Source organism: Amblyraja radiata, chromosome 21 (assembly GCF_010909765.2).
Source record: "Amblyraja radiata isolate CabotCenter1 chromosome 21, sAmbRad1.1.pri, whole genome shotgun sequence".
Taxonomy (NCBI): Eukaryota; Metazoa; Chordata; class Chondrichthyes; order Rajiformes; family Rajidae; genus Amblyraja; species Amblyraja radiata.
The window spans coordinates 28,785,051-28,811,234 of record NC_045976.1 but is presented as its reverse complement, the minus strand read 5'-3'; the positions used below and the strand labels follow the sequence as shown (position 1 = coordinate 28,811,234).

Below are 26,184 nucleotides of genomic sequence, written 5' to 3'. Positions count from 1 at the left end.
ATCAGTTTGATTTATTTGGTAAATCTCAACTATCTGAATCAAATATCCTGCTCTAAATTATTATCCTACTAGAAATTTTAATTGGAGTACTGAGGGAGTGCTGCATTGTTGGAGAAACAGTGCTTTGTCGTGAGCTTTGAAATGCAGAACATACTTACACGTTCCTATTGTACAGATTGATATAACAGATCGCACAGGACTGTTTGTAGGGAATTTTGACCTCACTGGTGATGTTGTCACACTGAAACTGGTTCTTTGCCCCAACTGGTCCATGCCGAGCTAGTCCCATTTACCTGCATCTGCCCCATATTCCTCAAAGCCTTTCCTGTCTTTGTGTTTTTCAAATGTTGTAATTGTTCCAGCCTCCAACACTTCCTTTGTCTGCTCGTTCCATATGTGCAACGCCCTCTGTGTGGAAAGGTTACTGCTCAAGTCCCTTTTAAATCTCTCCCCTCTCATCTTGACCACTAGCTTTAGACTCCCTTGTACTGCGGAAAAGACCATAACTATTCACGTTATTTATTTCCGTCATGATTTTATTCACTTATGTCGGGTTTCCATTCAGCTTCCTATGCTCGAGGGGGAAAAAGACCCAGCCTGTCCAACTCTCTTTAGAACTCAAATCTTCCAGACCAAATCAAAAACACAATGCACCCTCCTCACTTACCTCCATCCTGCCTATAGGATCTGTACCTCAAAACATGCTGCTAGTTCAGCCCATTTGTTAATCATATTTCTGAAATAATATCGTAATCCCATGTGCCTATCCATGCTGTGAACGCATTCCTTTATCCTCACAAGAGAATTCCTAATTCTCCCAGGTTTGCTAGCCCTTGCTGTCTCCTCCCCTTCCTTAACCCTCGAGCTGTCTCCTCTCATCCCCCCGCCCTCGGGCTCCTCCTCCTCCCTTTTTCCTTCCTTCTCCCCCTCACCCCCCATCAGTCTGAAGAAGGGTTTCGGCCCGAAACGTCGCCTATTTCCTTCGCTCCATAGATGCTGCTGCACCCGCTGAGTTTCTCCAGCATTTTTGTGTACCTTCGATCTTCCAGCATCTGCAGTTCTTTTTGAACACATTCCTTTACCTGTCAGGCCTGCATTAAAATAAATGCAATTTAGCCTATCCAACCTTCCTTGCTCCCTGTCGTGCCCCAGTTAGCACGAGTTGCTTATAATGCAGGTGCAAAAGTTATTCCCCAATACACAATTTGTGATTAAGGTTGGATTGTATGTGGATTGATAAAAGGTGGATTATGGCAGACTGAGATAGCACTTATGATATTAATGCAGTGAAATGTTATTCATACATTTCACAAGCTTAGGTAATGATCTTGGTTTATTGTCGTCATGTGTACCCAAGATACAGTGTTTGTCAGTTATTCACTTAAATCAAATCATACTACACAGGAGTAGAATCAAACCATACTCAAGTACAACAGGTCCTGCATAGAGAAAAATACCAGCTTGCAGAATATAGTGTTACAGCATATTGAGGGAAAATTGGTTCTCTACTGTTGTTGGAACTAGTGGCTAGGATATCTCATGATGCAGGTTTCCTCAAGGATCCAAGGCACTCGGAGTTGATTAAAGCAGAAATTGATGACCAGATGTAATCAGCTCATAGATGCTTACAACTGAAATGCCTGAACTTTTAGACCAGTGGTTCCCAACGTGGGGCGTACGCCCCACAGGGGGGCAAATTGATTTTTAAGGGGGGCATCAGGTAAACATATGTAGTTTATGTTTCAGATGTTATTTTGAGTAAATTCCATTTTCTGAGAATTATTTCTTTGTCTGCTCGTGCTAAAATATGGGGGGGGGGCATCAGGATTTTAGAGGTGATTAGGTGGGGCATGGCCAAAAAAAGGTTGGGAACCACTGTTTTAGACACTGCAACCATTTGTGATACAACCCATTGAACTTTATAACACCAGCAGAATTAAAGAGGAACTACTAAGATGTAAAAAAGGATTAGTCCTTGATGGTATAACTGATTATGTACCTAACAAATAATGATCTGATTTTGCAGCACAATGCTCAGTGTTTCCTGTCACTTAGTGTGACGCAAAATTGAGGATTTTGTTTTTTTTTACTGACTCAAACATCATTCGTTGATGGAATTCGCACAGAAAGCAACTTGCCTGGCACTGTGACTGGCTACCGATTGTTAAAGAATTTACAGATGCTGACTGACCCCAGCATTCCTATAGAGTTATTCATTCCTGCTTGTGCAAGAGCCTTGGATGTGCAGAGGGCAGAAGCCCATAATTTAGAACATCACAGATGTCATGAAAAGTACAGCTTTTGATTAAATCATGAGATGCAACCTTGATATGGAAGCATTTGTGAATCCCAGTGCACTAATGGTAGTGGTATTCCCCCATGTAAGCTCTGGTGGTTGTCAGATGGTGTCTGAATAATTCAAGTGTTGTTTGACAGGTTTTTTAATATGTTCAGTTTTATTTATTATTGAGAATGTTAAGTCAAAAGTGCAGAGGTCATCTCAGATTTAAAAAAAGAGTAGAGAAGCTGGTCAAATGGTAAAGAAAGGCCATTGGTATTCAGGTAATCTAACTTTCTCCTTAAAACAGCTTATCCTGTTTTTCTTATCCTTCATTTCAGCATATGCTTTGGATGAAACTCAAGTACTATTCAAATCATTTGCCAAATACCGGAAAATAAACAAATACAGCACAAAGTGAAAGAATACTTTCAATTAGTAACAACAAATTTAAGTTAACAAAATTCAAGATTTTCTTTTTCCTCTTTTACAATGTTAGAGTCTCTGTGCCAGTGATGTACATTTAAGTATAGAGATGCAATCCCTTTGGCCCGCCAAATCCACACCAACCATCGATCACCCGTTCACACTATTTCTATGTTATACCAATTTTGCATCCACAAGGGGTAATTTATAGAGGCCAATTAACTTACAAACGTGCACGTCTTTGGGATGTGGGAGTAAACCAGAGCACCAGGAGGAACCTTGCACGGTCCCAAGGAGAATGTGTAAACTCCATACAGCACCCGAGGTCAGGATCGACTCCGGGTCTGGCACTGTTTGTTCTTTATATGCATGTGTAATATTGAACAATTTACAGAGTTTTATTCAGGACCGTGCAAGTTATAAGATCAAACAGAGTCTTACAGAGATCTTGCATTTTCTATTGATTGCGTGGGATGATAGGCGAATAGGTAGGGCATATGAAATTATGTCTCATTATAGTATCTGTAACAATATAATTTGAATTATTACATCGGATTAGAAAATAATAAACTGATATGTAACATTTTCTCTCTTATTTTACAAGGGCCACAGCTACACAGAGGGGTCAAATCATATTCAAGGATGCACTGGTTCAGCAGTTGTGTGAACAAGGAGGTAAGAGAAAGACTGTGACTTCAAAAACAAATGCCAATTGTGCAAGTTTAATTTAAACCGTTGCATATCTTTATTGCATTGTGGTTATTCATGTTTTGTAAAAATAACTCTAAATTGGTTATGTTTTGGATATGCTGGGCTTTATTTTTTCTTTTCTCATTGTAACTAACCATTGATGTAGAATCCTTAATTGAGTAAATCCACAGGCAAAACTGCCTGAGTGACCATGACTCGTGTTCAAACTTGGTCAGGGAGAAGACTATTTGGCATTTGGAGGCGGTACAGCATAATATACATTTATAGAATTCCTACTTGCGAACCTGAATCAAACAATGTGATAAAAAAGCAGGAGGACTGACTCATTGTTCTTCTCCTTAACTTAGAATCGATTTCCCTACTGCCTTGACTCGTGCCAAATTCACCACACTCCAGGCTAGCAATTGACCCACCCATCGTCTTGATCCTTATGGCTAAATAATTCACTATATAAATCATTAAATAGGTCGCAAATGCCCCTATCCTATTCGTAAATATATTTTCTCCGTTATTTCATCTAATTACCCAATGAAGCACCATTTCTAAGAGGTCTCACCCGCTGAATTTCTCCAGCATTTTTGTCTACCTTCAATTTTCCCGCATCTGCAGTTCCTTCTTAAACATTTCTAAGAGGTCGATCTGGAGCCATGGTTGCACCAATGATGCTTGGAAAATGGATTCTGGTTGACATGTAAGAGTTACCCTCTAATTTTCCAAGGAAACGTGTTATCTTGCCCAATGATTCCTCCATAGTTCAGAATATATGTAATAATTGATTCAGATCCGCATCCTCCCATTCTGTTGGGCCATGTCAGATTTTAGTGAATAGTTTTGTAATACAGTATACAGCAGTTACATGCAATACAGCTGTGATCATTTGTAAATCATTGTGAACTCAAATTGCAACTCGTGCCTGGTGATATATCCAGGAAAACCTTGGTAGAATATTGATCACACTTGTATGTCCAAAGCATTCCTTTTGTATTGTGCTTTCCATGAAATCACACTGTAAAATTATCTTTTGAAACAGAGCTCAAGCATCGTAGAAATTAAAATTTGTGCTTCGGATTCTCTAAATGATAATGGAACAGGTTAACTACAGAACACCTCCCTCGACTATGTTTCTTTGTAAAAGATTTGTTAATCTTTAGGATTAACCTGCCCCCAAATTGACATGCTTAATTTTGACCCATTCAGTCCATCATGTAAACTGGCCACTCCCCCCACCCCCTCCACCCACTCCCCATTGACTTCACCTATACTCTACCTACAGTGGCCAATTAACCTTCCAAAGAACAAATCATTCAGATGTGGGAGGAACCGAAGCAATCCACAGTCACAGGGCAAATGTACAAATTCCACACAGGCAGCACTTGAAACAGGTCCCTGGATCTCAAAGGATCTCAGCATTGATATTTCATGCTGGTGTCAAAAGGGGCATAAACCTGGAATAATAACTATTTTCTTCCATACATGTTGCCCGACCAGCTGATTATTTCCAGATTTTGGTTCAGATTTAGAGCATCTGGAGATTTTTGATTTTCAATGACTGAAAAAGAGTGCATTTTTCATGGGTAAATGAAATAATGAATCCATTTATCCCACAGGAAAGAAATTAAATTCCATTTGCATCTTTAATTTAGTATGTTGCAAAGACTGTAGACTAATGCTAATAATAAACTTTAGTCAAATCCACTCCTGTAGTTGCCTGTTAGCTCATAAACAAACATATTGTAGAATTTTAAACATTTCCATTTGTCTTTGTGAAATACTGAGCATTTTTAGTTGTACAGAAAATATGTTCTTTTTGTACTCTTTGATCCATAACCTCAGCAGACCGGGAATGTTCCCTAGATTTATAGCAATTAAAAATAGAATTATAATTGCGGTCAGCTACAATCTTTAATTATCAATGAAAATGAAATGTGCAGAATTAAGTATACTTGGGGATTATGAGTGTTTCAGCCGACAGCTCATTAAAGACCAGGCCATGGACTCTTAATAACTTCCTAAAATATTGGCAAGCAGTTGGTTGAGTGAGAATTACAATTCATTCAATGTGATAACCTAGGGCAAGTTACTGAAAGCCTATTGAGTACAAAAAAGAATTTGGAAAATTTATTCCGGAGACATTAAACTTTTATACCAAGCACTTTCTCTTGTATTTTGGCATTTTAATAAATGTATTCGGGCTTAGATGTAATTTTTTTTCAGGCATAAATGTTTCATTGTTTCATGATCGTAATAGTTAATTTCGAAAGTTAATTATTTAACAGGTACAATTTCTCTAAACATGATTATGAAATTCTACCTAATAAAAGTTTAATAGGTTTTGTCCCTTATGTTAATGTGCCCTTCATAAATATGAAACTTAAGGATGTTTTATGTTACATTGGTATAGAGCTCTCAGCTTTTACCTGCAAGTCCCATGATTATAGATGGGGGAGGGGATGGAGAAAGCTCTCTCAACTCAACCTGGGGAAAATAACAAGCCATCTATCTCTCGTGTGCTTCACATCTGAGAGGGGTTAACGCAGGTTTTCACCTCAACGGGATTGATTAAAGGTGAAAACCCTGCGGGGACCAATGGCACTTCCTTCCAGCTAATGTTTAATGGATCAGTTGTCAATTACATTTGAGATTCTTTTGCCTCACAATCCCCAAGTAATTTGAACACAGCCAAAACCTGGCTTATCTAGAAAAAAACATATTTGACTGGGAGAAGAGAAGAAAGCAAAGTAACAACACAACAGGAAAGAAATCCACAAAGAGAGACTATTCCAATTTCTTAATGCTAATCTCAAAATTTTACCCTTGGATTTTTAGTGCAGGCGGGAAGTCAAACTGGCCATGGGCTGTTTTTATTTGCAGCTTTACTGCCACTGTGCAAAGTGGAAACATTCACATTAATCCTGTCATGCCCATTGTTTTGGGGGACTTTATCAAGGCTAACCTCAGCCGAGAGCTTCCAAGGTACAGACTTCATGTTACCTGCCCCACCAGAGGGGAGAGAACACTTGACCACTGTTACACTTCAATCCAGAACGCATATCGCTCTGTTCCCCGGGCGGCTCTGGGTCTCTCTGATCATTGTTTAGCTCACCTTATTCCGACCTACAGGCAGAAACTAAATTCTGCTAAGCCTGTGGTGCGAACAATGAAAAGGTGGACAAGTAAGGGCATTGAAAACCTACAGTCCTGCTTTGACTGCACTGATTGGAATGTGTTCAGGGAAGCAACCACCAGCCTCGATGAATATACAGAACTGTGACATCATATGTCAGCTTTTGTGAGGACAGTTGCATTTCCACCAGGACCCGGATCTGGTACAACAACGACAAGCCCTGGTTTACAGCAGAACTCAGACAGCTCTGCCAATCTAAAGATGAGGCCTACAGGAGTGGGGATGCAGAATTCTACAGGCAGGCCAAGTACAAGCTGAGAAGAGGAATCAGAGCTGCCAAGGATAGGTACTCTGAGAGGTTGAGGTACAGGTTCTCGGCTAATGACTCTTCTTCAGTTTGGAAGGGCTTGCAAGAAATCACCAGCTACAAGAGGAAAACCCCCCGCTCCTTGGACAATCGTCAGCTGACCAACAATCTGAACGAGTTCTACTGCATTTTCGATAAACAGAAACATAACCCTGGTACCCCCTCCCCAATCAGCACTTCACACCTCCTCACAGCCTGACTCCAGTCTGCAAAGACTGGACCCTTCTCCACCCATTCCTCCCAAATCACTACTTCACACCTACTTACAGCCTGACTCCAGTCTGAAGAAGGGTCTCGACCCGAAACGTTGCCCATTCCTTCTCTCCATAGATGCTGCCTCACCCGCTGAGTTTCTCCAGCATTTTTTGTCTACCTCCAGTCTGCAAAGGCTGGGCTCTTTCCCACCCACCCACCCCTCTCCAATCACCACTTAACACCCACTTACACCCTGACTCCAGTTTGCAAAGACTGGGCCCTCGTCCACTACCCACCCTCTCCTTGCTGCCCAACATCAGTCTGACACTTCTCCATCACCAACAATAGAAATTGAGGAGATGGTGAGGCTATTCAGAAGACAAAAAAGCCGGAAATCACCAGGACTGGACAATCTACCGTCAAGCTCTGTGCCGAACAACTGACACCAGTCTACACAGACATTTTCAACCAGTCCCTGCAAACCTGTACTGTCCCTGCCTGCTTCAAAGTCTCCACTATTGTCCCTGTACCCAAAAAGACAAGGATTACTGGTCTTAATAACTACAGGCCTGTCGCACTGCCCTCTGTAGTCATAAAGTCAAAGTCAAAGACCCTTGAAAGACTTCAGCTGGCCCAGCTGAAAAATATCACAAATCCCCTGCTGGACCCTCTGCAGTTTGCATACCGGGCCAATAGATCAGTGGATGATGCAGTCAACTTCGGCCTGCACTTCATCCTCCAGCACCGCCTGGATTGTCAGGGGACCTATGCAAGGATTTTGTTTTGGGATTTTAGTTCTGCATTCAACACCATTGTTCCAGAGCTACTACACTCCAAACTCTACCTGTTGACTGTGCTGAATCCTTCCGTCAGTGGATCACCAACTTCCTGACAGACAGGAAGCAGCATTTGAGGCTGGGAAAGCACATCTCGGACCCGCAAACCCTCAGCATAGGAGCACCGCAAGGCTGCATACTCTCCCCTCTCCTTTACTCTCTCTACACCAATGACTGCACATCCGCAGACTCCTATGTAAAGCTTCTCAAGTTTGCGGACGACACAACCCTGGTTGGACTGATCCAGGATGGGGAGGAATCTGCCTACAGACAGGAAGTGACACAGCTGGCGGCCTGGTTCCTTCGTAACAACCTGGAGCTCAATGCTCTTAAGACAATGGAATTGATAGTAGACTTTAGGAGAGCTCCCCCTCCCCTCGCCCCCCCCCCCCCCCCCCCCCCCTTCACCATCAACAACACCATATCACATCTGTGGAGTTTTTTAAGTTACCCGGAACCATCATCTCCAGGGACCTTAAATGGGAGGCCATCATCGACTCCACAGTCAAAAAGGCCCAACAGAGGATGTACTTCCTGCGGCAGCTGTGGAAACACAATCTGCCACAGGCAATGATGGTCCAGTTCTATACTGCTATTGTAGTGTCTGTCCTCACCTTCTCCATCATGGTCTGGTTTGGCTCAGCCACCAAGCATGACATCTGGAGGCTGTAGCAAATCGTTCGATCAACTGAGAAGGTTGTTGGCTGCAACCTTCCCCCCATTGATGAACTGTACACTGCAAGGGCCAGGAAGTGAGCGGGTAAGATAATCTTTGACCCCTCTCACCTTGGCCACAAACTCTTTGAATCACTTCCCTCTGGAAGGCGACTCCAGACAGTCAAAGCTGCCACAGCCAGAAATAAAAACAGCTTTTTTTCCACGAGCAGTAGCTCTACTCAATAACCAAAATTCTGCAGCCTCCTTTTGCTCTGGTATTTTATTTCATTCACATGTTTAAACTATAATGTTTTATTCTTAATGTTTTATGTTTTATTCTTAAGTTTACTGTATGTCGTGTTGTTACTTGCGAGCGGAGCACCAAGGCAAATTCCTTGTATGTGTACATACTTGGCCAATAAACTTATTCATTCATTCATTCATTCATTGTAGGTAGAGGGATTGTACAGTGAAACTCAACCTTCCCTCGGTCACGCACTGTCACTGGGTGTCTCACCAGTCCCCACACTAAACGTCAGGCAATATCTCCTGCAAGCATAATATTTCTTCACATAAACATATTTCCACACATGCAAAACACTTACTGAGTACCTAGAAATGCCTGTCACTAATCATAATTTAATGTGTTATGGGCAGCATGTATGTAAATGACATTGGTGGGATGATGGATGTTCTCGGCTTTTGGCTTCAAAGGCAGTTGACTGCAAATGATCATATTAGTAAAAGGAAATTCAATCTCGAAAAATGTTTCAAAGTGTCACACAGTTTGAAAATTATGAAAAATGAATCATTTGCAGTGAATAAAAAACAAATGTTCATATATCATTTAAAATTAATGAAATCTTGTAAAGCAGCACATTGAAACATTTAATGGGATCTTCTTTGAACCTAGAATGAAACATACCTTGAATTTATTATTTAAAATATTAATATTTAATTTACCACTATATTACTGCAATGTCCCTTTATTTCATATTTTAGTGAAGATAATACTTTTAAATGGTGTTTCTTTTAAATAGTTGATACAGGTTTTAAATATTGCATGCAGTGATTTTATAGCTCAGGATTTGGTGCAGTGGGCAGGGATTCCGATTTTTTGACTTTTGAGATCTCTTCTGGGGCAGAGATGGCCTGTACAAGAGGGACTGGGTTACATCTGAACTGGAGGGGGGCAATATCCTTGCAAGCAAGTTTATTAATGCTACTTGGGAGGTTATCAACTACAGCGACAGGAGGGTGAGAACCAGAGTAGTACAGAAATTGGAAGAATTGGTAGATGTTAGCCTCAAAGGAAGGACAGGCAGGGAGAGGTGAAGGAATATGGTGAAGCTGATGTGCTTATTTCAATGCAAGGAGTATTGTGGAGAAAGCAGATGAACATAGAGCCTGGATCAGTGCTTGTGACTATGATGCTGTGGTGGCCATTGCACAAACATGGTTGTGAGAAGGATACGAATGGAAGCTCGATGTTCTGTGGTTTCAATGTTTGACATGATCGAAAGGGAGGTAAAGAAGCGGAGGAGTTGCGCTACTAATCTGGGAGATTGTTGCTAGAAGCACTCAGGACGTACTGTACACTAAGGCAATATGGGTAGGGCTTAGAAATAAGAAAGGCGCAAGCACACCTCCGCTACATCGATGATTGCTTTGGTGCTACCTCCTGCAACCACACACAACTGACTGATTTCATCCGCTTCACCACTAACTTCCATTCGGCACTCAAGTACACCTGGACCATTTCCGACACTTCCCTACCATTTCTTGACCTCACTATCTCCATCGCAGGTGATAGACTTCTGACCGACTGACTCCCATGGCTATCTAGACTACACTTCTTCCCACCCTGCTTCCTGTAAGGACTCCATCCCCTACTCCTAATTCCTCCGTCTACGCCGCATCTGCTCCCAGGATGAGGTGTTTCACACCAGGGCATCGGAAATGTCCTCATTCGTCAGGGAACGGGGGTTCCCCTCCCCTACTATAGATGAGGCTCTCACCAGGGTCTCTTCAATACCCCGTAACACTGCTCTCTCTCCCCATCCCCCCCACTCGTAACAAGGGCAGAGTCCCCCTAGTCCTCACCTTTCACCCCACTAGCTGTCACATACAACAAATAGTCCTCCGTCATTTTCGCCACCTCCAACGTGACCCCACCACTCGCCACATCTTCCCATCTCCTCCCCTGTCTGCTTTCCGTAAAGACCGCTCACTCCATAATTCCCTGGTCAATTCTTCCCTTCCCTCCTGCACCACCCCCTCCCCGGGCACTTTCCCTTGCAACCGCAAGAGATGCTACACTTGTCACTTAACCTCCATCCTCGACTCCATTCAAGGACTCAAACAATCGTTCCAGGTACGACAGAGGTTCACCTGCATCTCCTCCAACCTCATCTATTGCATCCGCTGCTCTAGATGTCAGCTGATCTACATCGGTGAGACCAAGCGTAGGCTTGGCGATCGTTTCGCCGAACACCTCCGCTTGGTCCGCATTAACTAACCTGATCTCCCGGTGGCTCAGCATTTCAACTCCCCCTCCCATTCCGAATCCGACCTATCTGTTCTGGGCCTCCTCCATGGCCAGAGTGAGCACCACCGGAATTTGGAGGAGCAGCACCTCATATTCCACTTGGGAAGTTTGCACCCTAGCGGCATAAACATTGACTTCTCCAATTTCCGGTAGCCCTTGCTGTCTCCTCCCCTTCTCAGCTCTCCCTAAGCCATCGGGCTCCTCCTCTTCCTTTCTCCTTTCTTCCCCCCCCCCCGCCTGCCCCGCCCTACTTCAGTCTGAAGAAGGATTTCGGCCCGAAACGTTGCCTATTTCCTTCGCTCCATAGATGCTGCTGCACCCTCTGAGTTTCTCCAGCACTTTTGTCTACCTTCGATTTTCCATAATCTGCAGTTCCTTCTAAAGCACACTAAAGGGATAGTACTGTGTTGTTAAAGTCATAAAGTCATGGCCATATGGTCATACAACACGGAAACTGGACCTTCAACCCAATTTGCCCATGCCAGCCAAGCTGCCCAATCTACATGTCCCAGCTGCCGATTTGAGCAACTCCAAACCCTTTCCTGTCTACGTTTCTGTCCAAATGTCTTTTAAAATTTGTTATAATACCTGCCCCTATTACCTCCTCTGGCAGCAACGCCCTCTGTGTGAAAAGTTTCACCTCGGATTTCTTTTAAATCTCTTCTTTCTCACCTTAAACTTACATCCTCTAGTTCTTGATTCCCCTACTCTGGGTAAAATAATCTGAGCAGCTACCCTATCTATTCCCCTCATGATTCTATGCACCTCTATAAGATCACCCCTCATCCTCCTGTGCTGAAGCAATAGTCCTAGCCACATTCTTCATAATCTGCAAATTTTCTTTTATAAGTATTCTCTTTTAAAAGCATCTTTGAAGGTGCTTCCCCCATTATTTATAACCGTTCTTATTACTTTTTTTAGTCAATTGGTTTACATCTCGTCACCATTTTTTCTATCAGTGCAAATGTTTTTTTCCTTTCCTGTTCACTGCATCACACACGTACGCACACCCCACACATTGCTCCGAAAAGTTGGCCCAGAATTTGCAGTCAGCAGTGAAGCAACAAAAGCTGAACACTGACTTTGAAGAAGCCTCTTCACAAAATCAGCTATCTCTGGAAGTTAAAGGATAAACTTGTAAAAAGCAATAAAAAAACAAAAGACAATGGAAATGACAGTACATAAAACTTACACATTTTTAGGGACAGATAGTTTGATGTGATAATTAAAATTCAAACTGTCATTAAGTTCACATTTAAAATTTAATAGAAAGAAGAACAGATTTCACAAAAGGACGAGATCATAAATATTTGAAATTCATGATATTTCGAGTGAATTTGCCTGAATACAAGGAAAGCTTCAATTAGCTTTACTGATGGAAATGTACAGAATCACTGTCGATAACTGGGATTTTCATCTTAAACTAAGTGTGTACTGAAATTCCAAAGTTGTTGCTAGTCGCATGGAGGAGTGATAACAAATCTCAGTAGCTATAGCATCATTACTGCTGTAAATTTCGGACCAGTTACTTAACTTTTCCCATCATTACTGTAAAAAGACCAGTTGTGTAGTTCCAAAATTTTGAACTTCAGTTGCTACGTTTGGAATAAACTCCTATCCTCACCTTAGTTTTTAGCCCTGTAGTGCAGTGGCTTGCTACCAGCCTGGGATAGTCACTGGCCCAGGGTAGATCATAAGGCAGTCAATAGCCTGGCTGTGAGTCTTTAATATATGGTAGCAGGAGTTGACATGCATTTGGTTTAATTTCTGTCATTCTTTCTCCTGCAATGTACATTTTAAAATCATTTTGCAATCCATTCCCCAGGTCTAATCTTCTACTCGGTATAAATCCAACACTGATAAAAGACGAACCATATGTAGAGTGACCCTTCACCAAGACAAGTCTGCCAGCATACTTTGCAACTATTTCTATTTCCAACACCACTAACCTCTGAACGGGATGGGCAATTTCATGTCAATTACTGATGAATTACAGATAGTTTTGCACTAACAAAATGGGTTAAAACAATTCACTTGAACTCATTATACCGTGAATTTTGGCATTATGTGATTTGGATTCCAACCTCAATTGTAATCTGTGTGCCAAATTTTTAAAATATGTTTTAGTAGGCAATTTTATTTAAATGTATTCTGTCTTTAATGATCCATAATGTCACATCATTATACTACCATATAAAATGAATTTCCTATCAGTTTTTCATGCTTTATTTTATTGCTTTACAACAGTATGGTAGATTTAAGCTGAAAACAACTCTGCCTGGTATTAAAAGTCAAGAATAGGTTACAAGAAGACCAGCAGCTGAGGTGCAACCAGGAGTATTCACTCCCACTGGGATAGGGGATATTCATGCCCGTGATCAGTGCTATGTACAGTCTGTGTGAAGGTGTGTGCTGTGGCTATCAAATGATATAATTAAGCTAGGAATGGTGCAGAATAGATCCACGAGGATGTTCCCGAGATTGGAGGGCTTCAGTTATAAAGAGAAGTTGGGTAGACGGGACTATTTTACCTGGAGTGTGGGAAGCTGAGGGCTGACCGTATGGAGATACATAAAATCATGAGGAAGGCAGATGGTCCCGGTCTTTTTCCAGGATAGCGGAGTCTAAATCTTGAGAATAATAATTTACGATGAGATATAAAAGGGCTTTGAAGGGCAACTTTATCACACAAGGTGAGGCAGGTATATTGAAAGAGCTGCAAGAGAAAGCTATATAGGCGAGTACTGTTACAATGTTTAAAACCCATTGGATTGGTACATGGATAAAAAAGGTTTGGATGGATGTGGGCCAAATGCAGGCAAATGGGACCAGCTTAGACATTCTGATCAGCGTGGACAAGTTGGGCGAAAGGTCTGTTTCCATGCTGAATGACTTTATGAGGTGAATATCAGGCTCGAGTGTGTTGTTGTAAATGGTCAAATAATACAGTAGTTTTCATTATATGGGCTACCCCATGAAAAATCACCCATTGACTGAGGTCTTGTGGAGTGTGCATGGCACCACTGTAGCTCCGTACTACTTTACAAAAGGGAGAAAAGAAGAGAAAATGGAAAAATATCCATGGACTGCAATTGCAAAGTTGTAATAACCTTTAATAGAGCCACTGTGCGTCCTTTAATACATCGAACAGTACAGCATAGGAATAGGCGATTCAGCCCATGATGTCTCTGTTGAACATGATGCCAAATCAAACTCACACCTTCAGCCTACATGTGATTTATATCCTCTATTCTCTGCACATTCGCTTGGAGCATCCTTATTTTACAATCTTATATAGTTTATATTCTCATGGCTTCCAGCTTTGTTTCCATGAGTAATTGTAATTTAAAAAATCTGTGAGTTTGTTTAATTGAGTGTTTAATGGTGATTCATAAATTAATGAAGAAATACAAGCTTAAGCTTAATTGCAATGGCCATGCATTTTAATTTATAATACCATGTTCTGTGGGTGTTGCAGTGTGATGTATTATGTTTGTTTGATTTACTCTCTTGCTTCTCAACAAGGTCAAGGTAACATGAATTTTCCATTTTGCAAATATCCAATCTGACTCAAAGTGAACAAGCTTTATTTTAAATATGCTTTTAGTTTAAGGTAATCTATTAAAAAAATCGACATAGCACATAAGTGAAATAGATAATCTTCAGTTTAGTTTATTGTCACGTGTAGATAATTGACCACAAAGTGTGAATTAACCTTAGTTATTACACGCTGTAATTAAAGTTATTTTGAATTGTCAAACGGCTGACTAGTTGAGAAGGAAGCAAGCCTGCCTCAGCTTGAAATTTATGATTTTTCCCCCAGAGAACGTTATTCATGGAAATCTTCCATGTAAATAATTTACGCAGTTATCATTATATCGAGGGGATATAGAATGTGCCCATCAGTTAACACAACTTAACTATTCTTACCTCACAGCTCCCACTGAGTCTCCCCTACGGCCAAGGCTGGGTAAGTGAGAATATTAACAATACAATAAAATACTGTCTGGAGCTTTCCAGTAACTTTGTGTAATGAAAATTTGCTCCAACTTTTTGAGATAAATTTGGAGAATTTGAGCATTAATACCACACAATCCCTTTTATCTTGGGGACATGTAATATTAATTCTTAAAAATCCTCTTTGTTGATTAAACATTTTTGATCTTTGACAAAATTTTCAAAATATGTGATAGAATGTGTCATTGCCCCCGAGCCAGCTAATTAGTGTGAATATCTTCTCGTGGATAATGATTTCATCAGTCTCTCGTGGTGCTGGTAGCTCAAACAATAACACAGAGTTTTCTGCAATCTACAACCAGATGTCTGCACTGTGATAAGGGAAGAGCCCGTCAATAAACAGTACAATTCATAGTTGTGAGATGAAGTTAACCAGATGAGGTTAATCATCTCAGTTAATAGTGAGATGATTAACTTCATCAAGAAAAAAAGTATCTGGATGGAGACCATTTAGTTCTTTAACAGTCTGTGGATCCGTTATTCTCATTGTCTCTACTATAAGTACAAGTTAAATGCTGTTTTATTCTGAGACGCTTTTGTGTTGTACAAAACCGAACTAGGCTATTACACTCAGTTGACAAATGTAAACAGAAAAGACCGCCTAATATAACCATAATATCACTTTACGTAAAAGTAACCATTTTCCAGAACCCCAATGCTTTGCTCAGAAGTGGTTTGCAGATCCTGTTTGAAGATGCTCAGAGAATGCCCAGCTGGTAACCCCTGTATCTGTAACTCCTGATCCCAATTTCAAATCTCTGGAGACCTGCAACAAAGAGATATAACACGCTCCCTACCACCAACTGGGTCGCAATGAGGCAAGCCATTGGAACATTCAAATAATCATCCCATTACTCAGATCTGATTTGCTGTTTGGGCCATCTGAGAGTGTGGACAGTCATTGTCGGCATTAGGAAGATGAGGCTTTAGCTGGAGGGTCAGCACAATGGTGGAGCTGGAATTCCCGGCAGGGAGCAGGTTCTAATCACCTCCCTCCAGAGCCACTTCCAGAGGAGGTGCCCACAGCCACCAACCTGCCATGTTAAGCAATTCAGTGAAGGCTCCACAAACCTTTACCCTGCTGACTTTTCCGGGCAATTTACCCACCATTTCACAATCTACTAAAACATGTTTAAAATACAAAATAAAAACTAAATAAAATAAATCTGAACTTGCCTCCTTCTGACAGTAGTGCTCCCACTCCTGATATTTATCATTTAACCTTCATGGTTACCAAGTAAAGGGGGTATTTATGTTTTGGTATTTACATTTGAAAGGAGTAAGTTAAATTGGGCATTTGAGTCACATAGGCCACAGGGTGGTTGGTGGAAGAAACACATCGCTGCAGTCGAGGGTCTATTTTTGATGACGTCCTAAAGCAGGTTTATGTGGTAATATTCAGGAAGTTTCACTCTGATTCCATCAGTACTGTACTTAGAGCAGTTTCTGCTAACACGAATTGCCTGAAATAGAGAGACTCCACAGAGTCATAATTTGAGGCACGTAAAGTGGCCATTCAGCCCATTATGTTTGTGGCAGCTGAGAGAGAGCTAGCCATTCCAGTATTATTGTATTGTATTGTATTCAATTTATTGTCATTATCTCATAAGAGACAACAAAATGGATTTTCCTTACAGTCAAGTAACATTAAAAAAAATAATTAATAAAATTAAAAAAAATTAAAAACAGCACAAACACAGAAGTCCACGACACAACATAATCCCACAGCGGCACCAAAGTTAAGGAAGGTACCATAGTCCAGCCAGCCTCCCCGCTAAAATACATCACCTTCCCATTCCAGGTCTGGAACCATACTTTCTACTGCAAACCTCAACACTACCATTCATTATGAACTATAAAACTGTAATTGTTCGGGAGAATCCCTTTGGCAGAATATAAATGGCCAACAGTGAAATCAATTAATTTGTTATTTAAATTCCCATATCTGTTATCGTAATTTGTGGCGCTAGCTCTCGAGCCTGTATGAATTCCAGTGTTGCTTTGTAAGTGATGTTCCCACATGTTATAGCAGCATTTGCATTCTTTCAGTGAAACTACTCATATAATCATGTGTTGATTCGGAAGACTCATTGAAATGAATTACTGGCTCGGTTATGCAGGTCACTCTCGGAGAGGCCATAACCAGTGCCATGCTCAATAAATGTTTTACAGGCATCAGGAGAGGGACTAACCAGCTCAATGGGATGCTAATGTAAGCATGCAGCCTTGCATAATAACATGCTAAAATACATCCTGCATCCCTCGGTGGATTGAAATAGCCATTTTCCCTGTCCTATGCAGAGTCACCATTACCATTCATTTAAATTTTAAAAGAAGGGAACCATAACAAATCAATGTTGCCATGGAAATGAAAAATCCATAAACCTCTGTTGCTGAGATCTACATACATCTTGTCCTTGAAAGAACTGGTTTTGAACACAAGCCAAACAGAGGCAAGCCTGGCTCTCCAGAGCATAGCACATAATGCAAATTGTAGTGACTATTACTCATGCCTTTTCATAAGGAGAAAAAAATGACTGGGCTCTTGAGACAGAGTTAGACAAGCTAAGCATACATTTTGCAAAGTAAATTGCTTTGTGATGGATTGTTTATTAATTAGTCTGAATTTCCTTTCTAAGCTGAAATCCACAATACCAATGTGATTCTCCGGGATGATTTTGATTCCCATCCTCAGTTGGAACTGAATGAAGAGTTATGGTAGGTGTACACATAAACACGAGCACCCCTTAACCTCTGTAGTCTGGAGGGACCTGAAAGTCTTATTTTAAATTCAGTTATCATAAAATTTGTTATGAAACAGTCTGTGTTTTATTTTCATGGTCAATTTTTCTGTGCTGGTTAAAATATGTAAACATCCTTGGAATCAGTTAATATGTTCAGTGGCTACTATTCCTCACAAAGAAACAATAACATTATGTGGTGACTTTATTGCAGTTAACATCCTTCACGATGAAAAGCAAAGGGGTTAAAGGAGACAATCCAACACAGAGTTGAAAAGTTAGATTTTGATGTTTTAAAGAAAAAAAAGCACGATAACCACATGGACAACCATAAGGCAGAAGAACTGGCAAGTCGGGTGGAAATGCCTGAAACTAATGCCACTCATAGTGGGGTAATATCGCAGAAAAAGCACAGCCCCATGCGTGCACAAACTATTTTAGCCATTGTGTACTGCATATGTGTTTGCCACAATAAAAAAATACGTGCAAAGATCTGCCCTCAACCAAAATATTCAGTGCATCCAAAGCTGTTCAGCATTTGGAATTTCATGACATAAAATGATTTGAGCAGGAAGATCCAATATTTGCTTCACATTTCACTCCTCTAGTCTTACACCTTTTTGCCTCCTTTTCAAGTCTAGCCTTTGTCCATCCACCTGTCAAACATATTCCCCTCACCTGTATCCATCTATCACTAGCTAGACTTTGTCTTGCCCCCCACCTCTTTTCCATATTTCTCCCCCAACTACAATAATTCTGAAGAGTCCTGACCCGAAACATCACCTATCCATGTCTCCCAGAGATGCTGCCTGTCTCTGAGTAACTCTAGCATGTTGTGTTTTAAAAGCATCAAAGATGGCTGTTCATAGCAGGATATTGTAGCAGGTAGTTAACACAGTGGTCCACAAATCACAGTGAGAGGAGGAATGTGAAGGCCTCTTTAAATGTTACATCTCCACACAATTCCAAGCACAGCACTCTTGGAAATGCTTTTATCATCAATCACATCCAGATCATACCACCATGGCTGAACTATTTATGGAAGCCTTGTGCATGGCCTACAATGTAATGCCAACAGTCAACTAACTGTTGATCAAACATAATGTCTCAAACATCAACCTAATTTATAATGATAACTTCCCACTATGGCTTACAGTGATAAAGATCCTGGCGAATCTCGGTCTATGATGGTGGCATTCCTCCCTTCTTGGGTCTCAGTGGATCCAGTGTCTTTCACCCCTTTGCACGTATTCATACCAACACTTAGTCACAGGAGGTTTTTGCTTTTAAAGTCTGACCCCAAAATATAATTTGTCAGATTATTGCTACCTCAATCCCCACAAAATTATTCTTTTTTTTTTGCTGTTTGTGGGATTTCCCTTTGAGCATGTGACTGCTGCATTTAGCCAAGGTGCAAGCAGTGGCTACCCTTTGGTTGGCTGGTGTTTTGGGGGTGGAGGAGGGTTGAGGATGGGGAAGGTGCTAAGCAAATACAATTTATTCTTTGTTTTTTTTTGTTTTTTTAATGAGGTGCATAGTCAACCCTCATGTGAATTAATACAATCTTCCTTTGTCTCATTTCTCCAGGTTTGAATGCAGCCATTGTGTAGTGGGTGATCAGTGCGGGATCATAATGCATGGCAATGCGGTTACATTCTGTGAACCATATGGTCCACGAGAGCTGGTAAATTGTTTTCAAATGTGAAGCATTTTGAGAAAGTAAAGCAGATTGATTTATGCCTTTTGTGGTGAGCCATATGTAAGCTCCACTGAGGCATTGTGAAATATCTGTGTGAATATTCCTCATATATTACAATGCACTCTATGGGAAAGGTTTGACCCAGTTTAAACCCCAAATCAGCATTGCAGAAGCAGCACATATTTAACCAGGGCTCTAAGATGGTTCAAACGTATACCCTGGACCTCTTTTCAGAGATGTAGGTGGGCTGTTCTGGCTGTTTTGTTGGGAATTTCTTTAATTTTAGCAGAAGTAGTTTGGCTTGTTTGCTGTGTTGGCAGCTGTCCCGTGTGGTGGGGAATTGAGGCACACCTGGAGATGGGGACCTAGCTGCCTGGAACAATCCCAATCCTCGGCGAGACAATGACCTACCCTACATCACTTGATATCCATCTACGATACGGTCAGTATTTCAAAACTTGACAATCAAATAGTTTAAATCAGCCACTTTGAATGCCCTCCAGCCAGTTTTTACATCTAAGGCTGAACACCACTGCACTTTGACCTGAGATAGTACGGAAGGAACCTTTTAATCATAGTCATAGTGTGTGGAAACAGGCACTTCGGCCCAACTTCCCCACACCTTCCAACGTGTCCCCTACACTAGTTCCACCTGCCTGCGTTTGGTCCATATCCCTCCAAACCTGTCCTATTCATGTACCTGACTTAACAGTTTCTTAAACATTGGGATAGTCCCAGCCTCAACCACCTCCCCTGGCAGCTTGTTCCATACACCCACCACACTTTGTGTAAAAAAAAACTTCTGAACCATCATGGTGGCACTCTGTTATCTTAACTTTGATTAATTAAAATAATGACATTCAATTAACATTGAGAGCTGGCCTGTGAAGGAGAGCATATAGGAATGCACAGTAAAGTGTGTGGAGTGTTGCAGCATCTCAAGTTCCTGGGCTTCCCCAATGTATTAGCAATGATGCAGTTCACAGGCTGAATGATTATTGGTATTGGTTCATTATTATCACGAGTACCAAGAGTGAAAAAACTTGGTTTGTATGCTTTCCAGTCAAACCATATTATACATGCGTACAATCAAGCCATACACAAGTACAATGGGTTGTGCAAAGAGAGAAATACCAAGGTACAGAATATAGTGTTACAGCATTAAAGGTTCAAAGGTTCATTTATTTATTGACACATACACCAATTGGTGTAGTGAAATTCATTACAACATAACAGCTACAGTTTACAAAAAAAGTACAAGGTTTATGTTGAGGTAGGTTGGGAAATCAGGACTTCATCCTTGCCCTATGAGATAACTTCCTTAGTCCTTCAACAGTGGGACTGACGCTGTTCCTAAATCTAGTGGTATGTGGTTTCAAGCTTTGGTATCTTCTGCCCAAAAGGAGAGGGGAGAGGAGTGATTTTCTGTCTTGTAATTACAGAAGGCATGGCAAGAGAACAGGTGTGTGTTGTGTGGTTCCTCCTCCTGAAGGACTTACACTTGACTTGATGGAGGATAAACTAAATGTGGATTTAACAACCATCTGCAGAAATTCTGTTTAGCTGCAATGACTTAATCCACTCCCCCATCGCACGTACTAATCAACATTTTAAATGAACAGGAAATCTCCCTGCAGATGTGCAAATAAAAATGAGATAAATGAGCATCTGAAAATACTATTTATTACTCTAAGCATTATCATGTTTGAAAATCTAACCAACCTTCACCACGTGATCTCAGGAGCAAGGAAAAAAGGGCGCTGTGCCATGAGTAGCAAATGATGCAAAAGATACAGGATGGAGATGTAAATTTTCCAAACTTCACATTCCTCGCCGCCACGAGCACAGTATAATGTCTAAAAGTGACTTTTCTCATTTAATCCCAGTAAATGGATCTCAGTCCATTTACCATTCGGACAGGTTTATTTAGATTACCAGTAATCCGATTCTGCCATGAAGGGCACATTATGACCTTTCTTCGATAAAGCATTTCATCTAGAAATTTAGGGAAAGGTAGCTGCTTTCTCATTCCATTTAATAAAATTACATTTTGCACAGGGGATAATCCTTGACCAAGATTGCCACTGGGCTGTTACATTTCCAAACTTAAATTGCTTTCAGGAAGAACACTTGCCTTCTCAGTTGATACGTAACAAAATTAACTTCATTTTCATGACTCTTAAAAGGGATTTGCAGCATTTCTAGTATTTGCAGTATTTCTAGGATTTGCAGTATGTTCTCCATATAACGGGGACTGATAACTGTTCCAAATGTACTTCCACACATCAGTCCTGTTTACAAATTAACTAGCTCTTTAAGCCGATGCACGCACGGAGCAATTCTCAGTGCTGCCTGTATGCACACAAGGAATGTTCTTCAAGGAGCTCTCTGGATTAAAATATCCAGGGAATGATCTTCAGGAACTTTTATTGAATGTGCACAGTGTAGCGTTTAGAGATATAGCATGGAGACAGGCCCTTCGACCCACCAAGTCTACACTGACCATCAATTACCCATTTATACATATTCTGTGTTATCCCACTTTCCCATCCACCCCCTACCTACAAACTAGGGGAAATTTACAGGAGCATTTCCCCTAGTTTCTGCACAATTTTTTCATGACATCAGGATATCTGCCTGAGCTAATCCTTTTGCTTGCATCTGGTCCATATTGCTCTAACGCTTCCACATTCATATACCTGACCCAATGTCTTTTAAACATTGTAACAGTACTTCTCCCTACTGCTTCTTCCAGTAGTTCGATCTGTACACTCACCACCCTCTGTGTGGAAAGTATTTCTTCTTGGGTCCCCTTTAACACTTTCTCCTTTCATCTTTAATCTATGCCCTCTAGTTTTAAACTTCCTTACCCTAGTAAAGGACTGTGACAATCCAACTTACCTATGCCCCTCATGTTTAAAAAAAAATCCAAATAAGAATTGGATGCCTAATTACAGTAGAATAAGTTGCAAACACAGCTCTATTTATCCCCTTGTCTCTAAAACCTTGTAGAGCCAAATTCCTGGGAGGCACATTTCCTGTAGGGTACAGGAATATACTTGGATAGCTCTGGTGTGAAACTGGAATGTGCAGCCTTTATCTTGGTGATCATTCTCTATCTTGTAATCATTCTTTAGCTGCCCTGCAACTAACAAAACAATCCAGCAATTTATGTTTGATCCATACTTGTTTCCCTCTTTAATTGAAGCTTTATTCTGTATCATTCAGTATTAATTGAATCACATTATTCCATATTTCATATACAACTTGCCCATCAGTTTCATTGTTTTACTGATTAAACTATTTTACAACATGCACGTGTTTTTTTGAAACGGCTAACTTATGGAATAGTAAACGATATTAGTCGGAACCACCACAGTGGTCTTCATTTTGTCCATTTCCAACGTGCTACATCTTGTTTTGCAAATGTCATGAGAAGATGGATGATTGCTTATCACACTTCTAATCGTGGTCAAACACATCAAATGAAAATTATTGTGAGTTCTACCACAAGTGGGAAGTGTGCTAACGTTTGTGGGTCTGTGCCGTGAGATCAGGAGATTCCTGATGTGGGCTCAGATGTGTGCTGAGCAACAGATCTCATCCAGAGCAGTAGTCAGGGTGGGCTCTCAGAAGATGAAAGTGTGGGTGACCGCTACTGACCACCATATGACAGTGAGGTTGTAAAGCTTTTAGGGTATTTGGTTTAAATGTAACAGTCCAAAGATTGCCCTTGGCTCTGATCTCAAAGATGTTGCTAACATCCAATGCCTCTGTCCCTGCCTGAAACTTTACCAGCAGGAAGACTCTAGTCAAGAGACAAGAGGGTTTTATTGTCATAAATCCCAAAACGGAACAATGAAATTTTTACTTGCAGCAGCACAACAGATATGTAAACACCATAATAAACCTAAAGGAAACCCCAATCCCCAAATCTTTGTAGTTAGGAGCTTATTTGGAGGTTGTAGTGTTTAATAGCATGATCGTTGTTGGGAAAAACCTGCTCCTGGACCTGGACGTTACAGTTTTCAGGCTCCTATGCCTTCTTCCCAATGGCAGGAATGAAATGAGAGCATGGCCAGGATGATGTTGGCTGTTGTTTTGAGACAAACATGCTAGAAACATAATATTAGCAGAATAATGGTCTTTCCAAAACTAAAACTAGAATGCGCATTATGAGTTGTTCAATTTGAATTGTTCATCTTCTTTGTTCCCACTCAATGTGTTGGAGTTATTGACCCTTGTTAAAGCTCAGAGCTTGCCGTGCGGAGCTGTGAGGCAGCTGTGCAAATGGTTGAAAGCATCCTCAGAGGCTCAAGTCTACACCTTGCTAAAGATCTCCTTTTTCCAACAGCTGAGAAGTACTTTATGTTTGATTGTTGTGAACAACTGCAAGTAACTCTGAATGGATGCACAATTTTGGGTGCATTTTGTGAAACAAAAACACTCCCCAATTCAGGAATCGCAACTATGCAGCACAATAAACAGCATGTGAATTATGTGATAACAAATTCCACCAGGCTGGCTGTGTGGTCATTAAAATACAAAATACAATACAATAGATGATGTCAGTCATCAGCATTTACTTTCAATCAATCTTGTGGATTCATCCAAGTTATCTTGTGAATACCTGTCATTTCAAATGATAAATAAAATAATGACAACACCTATGAGATTGATGGGTGCAAAACAGCATAGGCACACTGATTAAATTGCTAATTAATTGACTATTAATGCATGATTTCATTTTCCGGTTTATGCATTCCTTGCCAGCAACTGGTGTTGGATGTTCAGTGAACTTTAGATTATTGTTTATTTTTCATTTGCTGACATTGTTTCCCCATTTAAATATTGGAACACCTTTTGGGATTGATTATGACCAGAATTAATTAGGATTTTTCAACAGAAAATAAGTCTCGGGTTTAATTATAAAGGTAGTTCCAGATTGTGAAGCAACATGAGAGCTATATGTTTAAGTTAAAGATGATAATTTCAGATTGGGTCTGAAAATAGATCCTGAATGACATTGCAAAGCAGAGATTCTGAATCCCATTCACACGTTCCTCTCAACAATAATTAATTACATTTCATTTTCAGCCTTGGGTGTTGAGCTGGTATTCTGAGTTTAAATTCTGATTCACACAAAAAAAATTCTCAATTTGTATTTTTAAACCACCAACAGACAGATTCCTTCCCTGAAAGACTTGGTCTATTCAGTGAATTTTGTAGAGGCAGCAGTCAAACACCATTTGAATTCAATTATTTTTTGCATGTTAAAGTCAGGAAATATCCTTTGGTAACTCTTGTTTCTTTTTCTAGACCACTGTTATGCTGAATACAACTACAGCGTCTGTTCTGCAGTTCTCCATTGGTGAGTGATAGAAGATGCCTGTTCCTTATAATAGCCCAATTGACATTGAAACTGACACATGAGAGTATTCTGAAATCTGCAGGAGGAAGCAAGAGCCCTGAGCTCAAAAACTTCTAATTAAAATGAATGTCTGGCGATACAGTGCCCTCCACAATGTTTGGGATAAAGACCCATCATTAATTAATTTGCCTCTGTACACCACAATTTGAGATTTGTAATTTTAAAAAAATCACATGTGGTTAAAGTGCACATTGTCAGATTTTAAAATGAGTCATTTTTATGCATTTTGGTTTCACCATGTAAAAATTACAGCAGCGTTTATACATGGGCACCCATTTCAGGGCACGATAATGTTTGGGTCAGGTAAATGAAGGTAGTCACGTTTAGTATTATGTTGCATATCCTTTGCATGCTTGAAGTCTGCGATTCATGGACATCACCAGTTGCTGGGTGTCTTCTCTGGTGATGCTCTGCCAGACATGTATTGCAGCCATCTTTAGCTTATGCTTGTTTTGGGGGCTAGTCCCCTTCAGTTTTCTCTTCGGCATAAAAAAGGCATGCTCAATTGGGTTCAGATCGGGTGATTGATTTGGCCACTCAAGAATTGACCATTTTTTATCTTTGAAAAATTCCTTTGTTGCTTTGGTAGTATGTTTGGGATCATTGTCTTGCTGTAGAATGGACCGCCGGCCAATGAGTTTTGAGGTATTTGTTTGAACTTGAGCAGATAGGATGTGTCTATACACTTCAGAATTCATTATGCTACTACCATCAGCAGTTGTATCATCAATGAAGATAAGTGAGCCAGTGCCTTCAGCAGCCATACATGCCCAGGCCATAACACCCCCACCACAGTGTTTCACAGATGAGGTGGTGTGCTTTGTATCTTGGGCAGTTCCTTCTCTCCTCCATACTTTGCTTTTGCCATCACTCTGATATGTTAATCTTCGTCTCATCTGTCCACATGGCCTTTTTCCAGAACTGTGGTTGCTCTTTTAAGTACTTCTTGGCAAACTGTAACCTGGCCATCCTATTTTTGCGGCTAACCAGTGGTTTGCATCTTGCAGTGTAGCCTCTGTATTTCTGTTCATGTTGTCTTCTGCAGACAGTGGTCATTAACAAATGTACATCCGACTCCTGGAGAGTGTTTCTGATCTGTTGGACAGGTGTTTGGGGATTTTTCTTTATTATAGAGAGAATTCTGTCATCAGCTG

General features: G+C 40.7%; 1 protein-coding gene across 3 annotated transcripts in view; it reads left to right on the top strand.

The window, feature by feature from the left end:
* Positions 1-26,184, top strand: part of reln (reelin) — a 258,697-nt gene that overhangs the window by 65,464 nt on the left and 167,049 nt on the right. For all 3 annotated transcript variants that reach the window (XM_033039883.1, XM_033039884.1, XM_033039885.1), the window contains 5 exons: positions 3,309-3,379; positions 15,080-15,112; positions 17,799-17,877; positions 19,488-19,584; positions 24,919-24,970. In XM_033039883.1, the coding sequence (XP_032895774.1) occupies positions 3,309-3,379; positions 15,080-15,112; positions 17,799-17,877; positions 19,488-19,584; positions 24,919-24,970 (332 nt within the window). The remainder of the gene's footprint in view (positions 1-3,308; positions 3,380-15,079; positions 15,113-17,798; positions 17,878-19,487; positions 19,585-24,918; positions 24,971-26,184) is intronic.